Genomic DNA, 12,235 nt, shown 5'->3' with positions numbered 1-12,235 from the left:
TGCTTCTTAAATAGGTAATCATTTTATCAGAATGTGTTATTAAAGTTTAAAACTTTGTGAAGTATGAAACCCAGAATGAATCTGTAGCACTGCTGTCATTTGATGTTATTACTTCAAGCAGTTTCTACTGTGGAATAATAAAAATTGGAATCAATATATGAAATAATAGTTGAACAAAGAATCTTGGGCTGAGGACCTTTTGACGTAGTCCAAGGGAGGGGAAGATTTTGTGACTATGTCTTAGTGCAATGAAATTTTTGTACTTAGATGAACAAGTCTACAATGCCTTGATGATTACTGTCTGTGTGCATTTGGGTGGATGGAAAATATGTTATGCAAACCAGCTTATGCTACGAAGATGCATATGTATATATACTATTTGCGAGTATAAGAGCTCTTTGTGTTAACTATATGAATGCATTAAGATTGTTAAAAGAGGAAAACCATTACCTGTATAATCATCTCAACACTTGCAATATTTCTGTCAAACTGCTGACCGTTTAGTCTGTACTCAGGAAACTGTTCAAAATCTTAACAAACATCTAGGATTGTAAAATCAACAGCAACAGACTTTTTCACTTCATCTTTAGTGGTTGAACAAATGTGTTGTCATTTTTGGGCATAGTACTGAACCCCCCAAATATGTTGTAATATCTCATGCTAAAGCTGTCTCTGTAAGATGTGACCAAGTCTGTTATAAAAAGGAATTCACCCCCCATAAGATTGGCCTTTTGCTGGTGTCTGTCAGTGTCACTAGAGTGGTCCCTCTGCCAACAAGAATAAAGAAATGGATTTACTCAATTAGTGTCTACCTGCTGTTTGCCTCGAACCTTCGTCCACACTACCAGTATTAGACATTTTGTGTATAGTAGGGGTGTGACGAGACGCTTTTCCCACGAGAACGAGACGAGACGAGACTTTTAGACATTTTTTTTAAAGAAATCCTCAATGTTTAAATATATAGCAAAATAGCCTTTTATTTAACTGAAAAACACAAAAATGCAAAAAATGCATGTCCATTGTGAAATCAACTTTATGAAATAAAACTATTTTGATGAATGATATGCAGTAATAACATGTAAACACTGCAAAATATTTTGCCACAAACTGACAGGCAATTCATTGCACAATAAAATTAAGTAGTATAAATAAAAATAAATAATAAACAACACAAATATCCCTTTGTGTGCAATTAACCATAATTAGTGTAACTATCAAAGTAGTGCTGTCTTAAAACAATGAACAAAAGAGCTGAGACCTAGGTAATGAGGTAATGACCTCTAAGATACGGCCATGTTCTTTTTTAAGAATATAAGCATGTCTACATTTTCTGGCAGCAATTGTGACCTCTGGGCAGTAACTATGTCTCCTGCAGTTGACAAGACACGCTCACTTGGAACAGAGGTCGCAGGAATGGGAAGATATTCTTTGACAAGTGGAGACAGCAGAGGATATTTGGAGCTGTTTTCTCTCCACCATGTCAGAGGGCAGCAACTAATTGGGATAGAGGCCTCTCTTCTGTAAAGTTCAGTTTCCCTCTCCATTCCTTTGCTGGGCTGTTCTGTCTTCGAGAAAGAGTCCCCTAGCAGATCCTCAAGTGCTGTCTTCTTGGAAGCAGGTTCCTCTTCTGACTCCGCTGCGCCTTCAGCTTCAAGAGCCCCTCGCCCCCATGTGTGGAACAATGAGCTGATGCCTCTTCCTTGCGCTCCATACTCTTCTCATCTGTGGGCTTTAAGCAGCAGAAACACTGGCTTTAACATTAGCAAGCAGCAAAGCAGTCCCCCTCTCTCTTTTAACACAAATACACTCACTCTGATGCTCTCATGTTTACAACACACACACACACACACAGCATGAACCTATTAAATCCATTAAAATTTGGTACTGGAAACATAAACGGGGCAGCAGTAGCTCAGTCGGTAGAGCAGGTGGTCCAGCAATCGGAGGGTCGCAGGTTCGATCCTGGCTCCCGGCATGAGAATGCAGCTGTTGTGTCCTTGGGCAAGACACTTAACCTACCTTGCCTGCTGGTGGTGGTTGGAAGGATTGGTGGCGCCAGTGTTCGGCAGCCTCACTTCTGTCAGTGTGCCTCAGGGCAGCTGTGGCTACATAGTAGCTTATCATCACCAGCGTGTGAATGGGTGAATGACTGTTGTGTTGTAAAGCGCCTAGGGGGGTTCTTGAACTCTAGTTAGGCGCTATATCAAATACAGGCAATTTACCATAAATCTTCTAGGGAATAAAAAATCAAGTCAATGCTACCTGGTTTTGCTGCAACTGTTCCACCCTTTTCTGTATCCTCTGAAAGACGGCCTCACGCTGGTTGCAGTCTAGCTGCGTTAGAGACTGGAATCTTGGGTCCAGCGCAGTGCTCTCTAGCAGGTAGTTGTCTACATCCCCACTGTATCTGCCTGAAATATTGCTGAGAATTGCTCTCTTTGTGTCGGCCACAGTGGGGGAATCACTGTCATTTGGTGCCATGTTTTGTTCTATCATGTTCTTCAGTGGCACAATGAGAGACACTGTGGGCCTCTTCTCTTCACACAAGACAGTGGTAGCTGTCTTTAAAGGATTCAGCAGCTTCACAAGAAATTCGGCATTGACAATGTCACAGGTATCCAGTGTGTCAATGTTTCGGGCATTTTGTCTTATTTCTGGGCTGTTAGCAGCGCTGCTGCTCCAGGTAACGAACCAGCATATCCAATGATGAATTCCATCTCGTGGTGACATCCATTATTAATTTGTGCGGTGGCAGTTGTAGCAGCTTCTGCTTAGACGTCAGTACCGCGGCAGCTGTCGAACTCTGGTGAAAAAAAGCAGTTACACGTCTCACCCGCCCGAGCAAACGAGCGACACACGCAACACCAAGGCCAGCCTGTGTAGCGAGATTTATTGTGTGCCATCTGTTACAATAGCGAGGCAATGGTTTGGCTTTTTAAGACCCCACTGTGTGACAGCTTCTTGTAAAACTTCAGCGACGTTTGCCCCTGTGAGTGATTCAAAAAGTGGGCGCATCTGCAGTACAAAATGTACCATTTCTTAATTACTGTTGATAATGTGGGCTGTAATTGTGATATAGCTCTGTGTACACCTAGAAGTCCAACCGTCAGTAGTTATGGCGATGGTTTCTGCCTCTTTCAGAGCCTGTACAACGTTTACCATTCACTCCACCGTGCGAGTAAAATGTGCGCGTGATGGGATGGCATACAGTACTTTGGTTCCAGTGTGTGGATGAGTTGCCGAAATCCCAGATTTTCCACCACAGAAAATGGTCTCAAATCGGCTGCAATGAAAACGCCGATGTCTCTTGTTATTGCTGTGGCTCTTGCATTGGATGTTGGAAGTTTAGCTGCAAAGGCATTTGTTATGGTTGTTTGCCCTTTCATGCGAACTGAATTGCTTTCCGTTTTCTTCACAGGCGCACCTTCTGGTGACGAGCTGTGGTTGTTTTCCAAATGCTTTTGCATAGTGCTTGTGTTAGCAGAGGTGTACGGTATTAATTTCTTACAGTGTTTGCAAATTGTCTTTGTCTTGTCTGTCATTTTTTTGCCGTTTCTTATTTCCACAAGGAATCCAAAATGTTGCCACACCAACGATTTAAATGTCGCGGGCGCATCTTCTATCCTTACTTCTCCCTCACACTCCATCATGCCAATAACACAAGGATATCGTCACGTTCTCGCGAGACCAGACGCATCTCGCGAGACAAATCTGATCTCGCCAGATCTCGTACCACGAGATCTCGTCACCACTACTAGCGCATAGCATAATGCATGATGTGCACCACATTTAATTTTGTTACTAAATACACAAAGATGAATTGTACAGATAAGCATAACTGTTTTTATATGCATGTGTTTTGACCAAACTGTTTTTCTTTTCCTCTTTCCTTAATATCTGGATTAATATCTTCAGATTCTGTAACGCTATACTGTGTCAGCAGCTTTGTTGCATTGTATCATTTATTCTTACTGGTCCCATTCCTGATCACGTGGCATGGAAGCTCAAACCTATGTTTAGGTGTCATACTGTACTGTATATAAAGCTTTGTTAACAGTAGTCAGTGTTAATTAAAATATTACAGTAATCTAATCAATTTCATACCACACAGTAAAAAGTCATCTTTAAACATTAATAATAAATTGGAACCACCCTAAGAGATCCACACCCTTATTTCTTTGTTGGTTAAGAGATGCGACAACTTTAGTTTAATGCTGGTGAAATAAACAAGTAATATAACAGGCATAAATTCATTAATTAATACAGTAAATGCATAAATTGCTAGCCAGATAAAAAGGCCTATGAATTGTAAAAGTTAAAAAAGCAGAAATTGCTTAATTGGCTTATCTTAGTTGTGTGTTTATCAGAAGTAAATGATTGAACGCTGATTTGTATTCTAAACTTGTGGGCACACAGAATACAAACTCTCATCCTGTGGACAGAAGCTCCTGTGTGTCTCCTGCTGCGCTTACTTACATTCAGTGTAGTTTGTTTCATAAATTGTGTAAGGTGGAAAATCTACATGTACTATACACAATATTACATATTTCAGTAAGTATACTAAACAAATATTTTCTCCAATACTTGAATTCAGACCTTCAATATCTAACAAGCAGTCTGCCCAGTATGCAGCTATCCTCACTTCCTCTTGTCTTCTGTGGCTGCCAGGCTGGCTAAACTCAGCTTTAAAAAGATTCTCTAGAATTTCAGCTGTTATTTTTTTCTCAGAAAAACAGAAGTATTTCATGAATCCTGATGGATTTTGTTTCAAGAACATTTAGTGTGGCTAGTCCTTCTTTGAACCTGCAAATAACATACAAATAAAATGAGGTTATTATTAGGTTTTTATATACAGCACTTATTTCAAACTCGGAATATTACAAGGTGAGTGTCATTAGAAAACAATAAATAAAATGCATTTACCAAGAGAATGAGTTGGCAATATAGACCAGGCAATGTAAAACCACCTTTGATGCACAAGGAAGGACATACTCAAGAGAGGATATTTCATTACTGTGATGTACATCATGTTAAGAAAGGTGAGCAGTGTCTGTCAGCCTTACTGCATATAGTGTTATGACTATATAAAATGTTACGGATAGCTTAGCAGCTTAGGGAATGCAGAGGCCCTGACGACATGATACATTTGACACATGTAACCTGGACAAGCAGGATGATACCAGAAGACCAAAGATATAGTTCACATAAAAAATATTTATTAAATCCTGAACACAATGCAAGATAAATCATCAACCCACTCCTCCCTAATATGAATGGGATCAGGCAGGTTTGAGAATGTAATGCATGCCACATTGTGAACTCGGTGAAGCATAAAACATGGACCACATACTAATATGACCATCAACACACACACCTGTATGCTGTGAAAATGGTTGTGATGTCAACTTCTGAGGATATGTTTCCATAAGATCTGCAGCACTGCTTGCTAGAACCTCAGGAGGAGAGATGCAAACATTTCTTGGTTTTAGTGCATTTCTCACAGAAACTATAATGTGTCACTTTTTGCCATTTGCTGAATTGTACATTTCTGAGGAGCACTCACTATGAGATATTGTTTCCAAAATCTTTGACATGTCAACAGAACTAATTGCTATGAACATACAGATCTACAATGTCAATACACTGTTGCAATAAAACAAGTCTTTCTAGCACACACACACACACACACACACACACACACACACACGGATAACAAAACAAGAATTTGGACTTCCCTCTAGCTTTGCTATGTTTGCTGCTAAAATAGGGTTTACTATTTTTTTTCTTTACATTTCCTGTGTTCAGAAATAATACATTATAGGCTCTGGTTTCTTCCCACTGTTCAAAGACATATAGTTTAGGTGATTGGTGACACTAAATTGGCTCTAGTGTGTGTTTGATGTGGTTGGTGTATGTGTGTGCGAGGTTACCCAGCAATGGACTGGTGCCTTGTCAACAGTTTGTTCCTGCTTATTGTCCTATTCTAGCTGGGATAGGCTTAAGCCCTCCTGTAACCCTCGTCTGAATTAACCGGGTTAGAAAATTACACGATATATTCACCATTACCCGATATTCTTTGCTGCTTCTAGTTTATATATGACTAAAGTCATTTGGTATATTGTATGTGCCACATTCCTCAGCAATACATGCAAATTTGGATTAGCTATTAACTACTACTTAATTTCACTTTCATTACATTTATTCTGAAAATCATGGTGGCAGCATGCTCAGCTGGACAAATGTCATTGAATCTTCAATATCTTTTGCCAACTCCTCCTGGGGAATTCTGAGACACTTCCATGCTGGTCAAGAGGCACAATCTCTCTAGTGTGTCATCTGTTCACTTCTAGTTTAATATAAATGCTACTTCCTCATCTTGGTAACTTTTAGTATTTATAAAAAAAACATTTATTACAACATACCTTTGAATACAAGCAGAATTTCTGGTGACAAAATACCACTTCAGATAATCTTCCACAATGTTGTCTTAATCAGAACGCTCCCTGATAACATGGCAAAGACATCTCGCTATCATAAGCATTATAGCATACACCTGCACTGTGCTCCTAAGACACTCCACTGAGGACGATGACTTGATCTAATTCATTTCAAAATTATAATAAAATGTAACATTAGTAGCAGTCAGTCACAAACAAAAGAATGCATTTTTAAAATATGAAAAAAATACTAATTCAAAAGTTTGTAAACAAATGTATAGGATTTGCACCAAAAGGAATCCAAGAGGTGTTAAAGTAATTAAAAAAGTTGGTTCAACACTCAGATTTATAGAAGAATATTTGGTTTGTTTAGTTGTTTATGTTTTTACACTTATTATGTATGGTTCTTTATATACATTATCTGTACACAAATGTTTTTTTAAATCTAACTACTTTGTAGAAACTGGAGGCATTCTAAAAGTAATTTAGTAATAGCCACTACCAAAGGACATCAAATATTTGATATGTCCAGGGTTCCAAAACATTCAAAACAGAAAAATACTATTTAACGGGCGGCACGGTGGCGCAGTGGGCAGCACTGCTGCCTCGCAGTTAGGAGACCCATCTGGGTTCACTTCCCGGGTCCTCCCTGCGTGGAGTTTGCATGTTCTCCCCGTGTCTGCGTGGGTTTCCTCCCACAGTCCAAAGATGTGCAGGTTAGGTGCGTTGGTGATTCTAAATTGGCCCTAGTGGGTGGGTGTGTGTGGGTGGGTGTGTGTGCCCTGCGGTGGGCTGGCGCCCTGCCTAGGGTTTGTTTCCTGCCTTGTGCCCTGTGTTGGCTGGGATTGGCTCCAGCAGACCCGCGTGACCCTGTGGTTAGGATATAGCGGGTTGGATAATGGAAACACTATTACAATATCTATCTTCAGTTACACTGATGACAACAGGGATACAAAGGAGATCCTATTTATTCCCTGGATTACCCCACAGCATTGACTATCTTGCCGTGTAGGAGACACACATCTAAGTATGGTAGCCTAATGGAACACATCAGTTACACATACACAGAGCATTTCAAATTAAAAAGGGTCTCATGTATTACATAACATTTTGATTGATTGTATTAAAATACATTACAAATAATATGTACTTATATGAAACATGTTAGCACAGTGAAATAAACGATCCTAATTAATGAAGTATACAATTTTCAAAAGACACTAAAACATTCTGTGGAAAAAGCATTAGTGTAATATTACTGCATTACTGTGCATTTAAGTCTTTAAAACTTAAAATACATATAAAGTCATGTCATACCTTTTGTAGCATCATCTGTATTTCTGGATCACAAACATCTTTTGTATCAGGGGAAAAGTTACCTTCACATAAAATATAGTTGAACAAGTTTTCCAAAAGGAACTGTGGCCCAGGACCACCATGAACCATGGAGACAGCGACCATTCGCCCAATGATGAAATATTCCTCCTTATCAAATGCTAAAACTAAAACAAAGTGCCAAACCAGTCACCACATCCATTCAACTATCCATTGCTTAAATGAACTTATTTCAGCCGTAGTTAATGCACATTATATAATGGCTACACTGGGCAAATGACAAGAAATCACACACGTACAAGATGTCAGTCCACTACAGGATGTGACAGCTCATAATACTCACCAGCACTGTCACAGGTCAAGTAGGAGTTCTAAAAATTCTCGCTTGGGTCCTCCTGTGTCAATGGCACTCTCCACGTAGCCGGTATTACCACTGAATGTCACTAAAATGGTGTGCGCTGGATCAAAGGACGAACACCTAAAACCACGTAGAGCTCCGTCCCAAATGTCAGCTCTGTGAGACTTTCAGACTTAATCTGCGTGGCTAAATTTTCCAGGATGTCTTCCACACTAACTATTTTGTCATTAAAACTGTATGTAAAAATAAAAATAGGAGAAAGAAAATGTACTTTTTACAAATAACCAGTATAAGTCAACTACTGAGGAACAATCATATGAAAAAAGCAACAGCCACAATATGTGTAGGGTATATAACTAGATTTTACGCATTGCTGACAGACTATAAAACACACACATTAATTCAAAAGATAACCATGAGTTGTTCTAAAGAACATATAAATGAAACAGATATTAAATCAATATTAAATAACAATAATTACCATATTAACTACATTTATTCAGACTGGAAGAGAAAGTGTTACCACAGAAACCTACCAATCAACATTGTGAGCAAATTCATCTTCTGATGAGCTGCTAGTGTCACTTCAACTAGAATTGGAGCGTAAACCTCTGGATATGTCTTTGGAAAAAATAAGAAAGCAATTACATATTGAGCTCCGAGGACCGACAGGAAAAGTGATGAACTTCAACATGTGGCCTACAGACAAGCTGGACCATCCCCCATGAAATCTGTTTACTACGTTGTTCTTCTTTCTTATTATATTGTTATATTGTAAGAAATTTTAACTAAATTACATTTATTATTACTTTACCCATAAGTAACAATCTGGCTAATGTACGACACTACTACATAAACTAATAAAATTCAAAAAAGGACATAGCAGCACAAGAGAAGGTCCAGAGAAGAGCGACTAGGGTGAATCAGGGCTACAGGGGATGAGTTATGAGGAAAGATTAAAAGAGCTGAGCCTTTACAGTTTAAGCAAAAGAAGATTAAGAGGTGACATGACTGAAGTGTTTAAAATTATGAAGGAAATTAGTCCAGTGGATCGAGACTTGTATTTTAAAATGAGTTCATCAAGAACACGGGGACACAGTTGGAAACTTGTTAAGGGTAAATTTCATACAAACATTAGGAAGTTTTCCTTTACAAAGAGAATCGCAGACACCTGGAATAACGAGAGACCAAGTAGTGTGGTAGACAGTTGGACGTTAGAGACTTTCAAAACTCGACTTGATGTGTTTTTAGAAGAGTTAAGTGGACAGGACTGGCGAGCTTTGTTGGGCTGAATGGCCTGTTCTCGTCTAGAATCAATATGAAAACGTGATTATTTACAAATATATGACATTTGTAAGAGTATCCTCTTATTTGAATGTTACATTTGAAGATGATTTGTGTCCTAAGGCATGCATTAAAGACATTACTAATTTTAAATTGCTTGGTTTGCAAATGTACGTTAAATGGTATTAGTAAAAAAGTTTTAATTTGTGTCTTTTAATACATGTAACATTGATAACAATTGAGATACTATAAAATACTTTGTTCAGCAACATATTCAACGCAGATTAAATAGGTAGCATTGCTGATAATACCTGTACAATGAGCACCCAGACTAACACTAGTGCAGCTTGTGGAAACTCCCTTTCATGATGCGCTTGCCATATTTTGCTTTTCATTTGATACAGGATTAATCAAAGACATCGATTAAAACAGAAACTGAAAATCAAAGAGTTTAAAGTAACAAACACAACAGGCACATAGTTACAGTAATTTACTAATCCTGTATTTTAATTTAAGTCAATTCTCATTTTTGTACAGCACTTTTAACTAAATGCAGACACTGAGCTCTGTGTCAAGTTTTCAGGTAAAATGCAATTCCAACTTTTCTAATAATATAATGAGTACATAAAACGTCTTGACATAAACAGAGCTCAGCACTGTCTGCTCCTTGACTAATCGTTGAACTCGGCCAGTTAACAACACAGGAGATGAACACAACAATTCAGTCCGTGAGAATTTGTAGCAACCGGCATTTTAAACTGCAAACCTGGCTTTAAACTACTGTTATATTTTTTGTTTTAACTGAAATTGTTACTAATGCAGTTACTCCAAGTGGAGAATCTCTTTATAACATTTGGTCTAATTTTGCTCTTTATAATCTGAGTATTTATTCATTTAGATTTTGCTAAAGTAGCTAATTTAAAAATGCCCCATAGCAGGAATTTTAGGCAGAACAAGTGGGATAAACAAGCGCCTGTGATGATAAGGAGGCCGTGTCCTGGGATGAGCTCGGATCGGTCAGCCAGGTAGTTTTGCTGTCATATTTTCAGATGAATTAAAAGATCCTCTCTAGTCAGGATGAAAACCATCTCTCTTGAAAACTCCAGGCCTTTCTCAAAAATCATCCGAATGAATCATTTGAACTCCAGATCTCTAACCAGCACTGAATGGAATCCAATCCAATCCCAATCTAATCCATCCCATCTAATCCTGGTGTGGACAGACAATTAAATTCCAACTTTTTCTTTATCTTTAGTGCAAAAGGTTATTAAATTCCACTTTAATACAACAAGATTGCTGCAAAATTATATTATTAGTGTCACCATGAAGCAGTAAGGTAGACAGTATATGTATTAGTAAAGTATATCAGAGTATGAGTATAAAGTAATCAAAGACAAGAAAAAAACATTAAACCGTACACACAGGATAAGCATGAAGAAACATTTCAGATTTACCACATCTTTACTCCTTGCAGTTAGATTTTTCATTTTTTCCCTGGGGGAGCTGTGGACAAAAAGCTGGAAGATAAAAGTGAATTCCAAAATAAAACAACATATAATTCCAAATTAAAACCGTAAGTGGGTTTCTACACAATGCACTTGCTAGTTAGCTGTTTATACAGAACATTTGGGTGAAACATTACGACTAGAGTTTTACTTGAAGTGCTGCTTACACTACATTTCACTATGAAAGGTTTAGCTGTGCTGATTATGAAGAAATAAACTTATTAATTAATGAATTAATTGTGTACCACAGTATCACTGACAGAGTCCTCTTCTATTTTATGTTTTGGATGAATTGTCACTTCTTCAGGATCACTACTGTCATTTTCTGCAAAAATCTGAGTTAAATAATTAAAAGTTAACCACCAACTAAAAATGCAGAATTATATCCTAAACAGTTGAGTATACATACTCACTAATAATGTACAAGCAGCTCAAATTCATCATGCATATATTTTCAAATAAATCACTAAAAACCACAATATTTCTTTTCTTTCTTGATAGTCATGTAAGTAATAAACATACTTAGACACATCCTTAAAAAATGACAAAAAATGCAAAATGTTTTCATTTTTAAACAGGTTGTCACAAGTTGTGCATAACTAGGAACTGATCAACCCATCAAACTGTAGAAGTTATTTTACTACTGTTTACAGAACAATTAACTTTTAAAAATGACCCCTTTGCTTCTGTGATTTGTAATTAAATATACACAACCACTTCAATATGAATTGATTGTGAACCTACCTAATTTATTGTATTCAGCCTCTGGGCAGATGAAGCATGTTATTCTGTTAAACTGTCTGCCAGTTTCATTTCTGTAGTCTTGCAGTATACAATTATTTGCAGATCCTGGTATTTTATTAACACGACTCCCATCAGCATCCAAAGGCACGTATGGGCCTGGAGGGAACTCGTTGTTGAATGTGCAGAGTTTTGTCTCAGCGGCGTGTAAAAGTTCATTTTTGGAACTTCTTGAAGAAATTCAAAGTGTTAGTGAATGTGCTGCCTCTTTCTTTTTTTAACATTCCTCCTCCACACTCCCTCATAATTCCTACTGTACATTAATCTACATACAGAAAAAGTAATGAAGAAAGAAATAATGAAACAACCTGATAAAATAAATAAAAAGAAAGTAGTTTTGCATAAACTGGATTAGAACTGAGAAATTACAAACAGAATTAAAAAAACGCATGTATGTTCATTTATATATTCATTCATATGTTTCATAAAAATAAATGAGCAAGACGCATGTAAATAATGATGCCTTTAATTGGTAATTGAACAGATTTTAAAAAAAATATATTTCACGTGTGTAA

At 37.6% G+C, this 12,235-nt stretch overlaps 1 protein-coding gene and 1 long non-coding RNA gene across 3 annotated transcripts; both read right to left on the bottom strand.

The window, feature by feature from the left end:
- Positions 1 to 1,077: 1,077 nt before the first annotated feature.
- On the bottom strand, positions 1,078 to 6,826 carry LOC120517114. Of its 2 annotated transcripts, XM_039739248.1 has the most exons (3): positions 6,423 to 6,826; positions 2,263 to 4,803; positions 1,078 to 1,729 (listed from the first exon to the last, which is right to left on the bottom strand). In XM_039739248.1, exons 2-3 carry the CDS (start codon positions 2,728 to 2,730, stop codon positions 1,583 to 1,585), a joined length of 615 nt encoding a protein of 204 aa, XP_039595182.1. In that variant the 5' UTR covers positions 2,731 to 4,803; positions 6,423 to 6,826; the 3' UTR covers positions 1,078 to 1,582. The 2 variants fall into 2 exon arrangements, with proteins under 2 accessions (XP_039595182.1, XP_039595172.1); XM_039739238.1 differs by lacking the exon at positions 6,423 to 6,826 and having other exon boundaries at positions 2,263 to 5,841.
- Positions 6,827 to 7,982: 1,156 nt separating this feature from the next.
- On the bottom strand, positions 7,983 to 11,921 carry LOC120519808. The gene is made up of 5 exons (XR_005631670.1): positions 11,664 to 11,921; positions 11,165 to 11,244; positions 10,869 to 10,931; positions 8,667 to 8,751; positions 7,983 to 8,363 (listed from the first exon to the last, which is right to left on the bottom strand). It is a non-coding gene; the product is annotated as an uncharacterized LOC120519808 (long non-coding RNA).
- Positions 11,922 to 12,235: the final 314 nt, after the last annotated feature.

This window comes from Polypterus senegalus, chromosome 1 (assembly GCF_016835505.1).
Source record: "Polypterus senegalus isolate Bchr_013 chromosome 1, ASM1683550v1, whole genome shotgun sequence".
Classification (NCBI taxonomy): domain Eukaryota; kingdom Metazoa; phylum Chordata; class Cladistia; order Polypteriformes; family Polypteridae; genus Polypterus; species Polypterus senegalus.
This window is presented reverse-complemented; position numbering and strand designations above follow the sequence as displayed.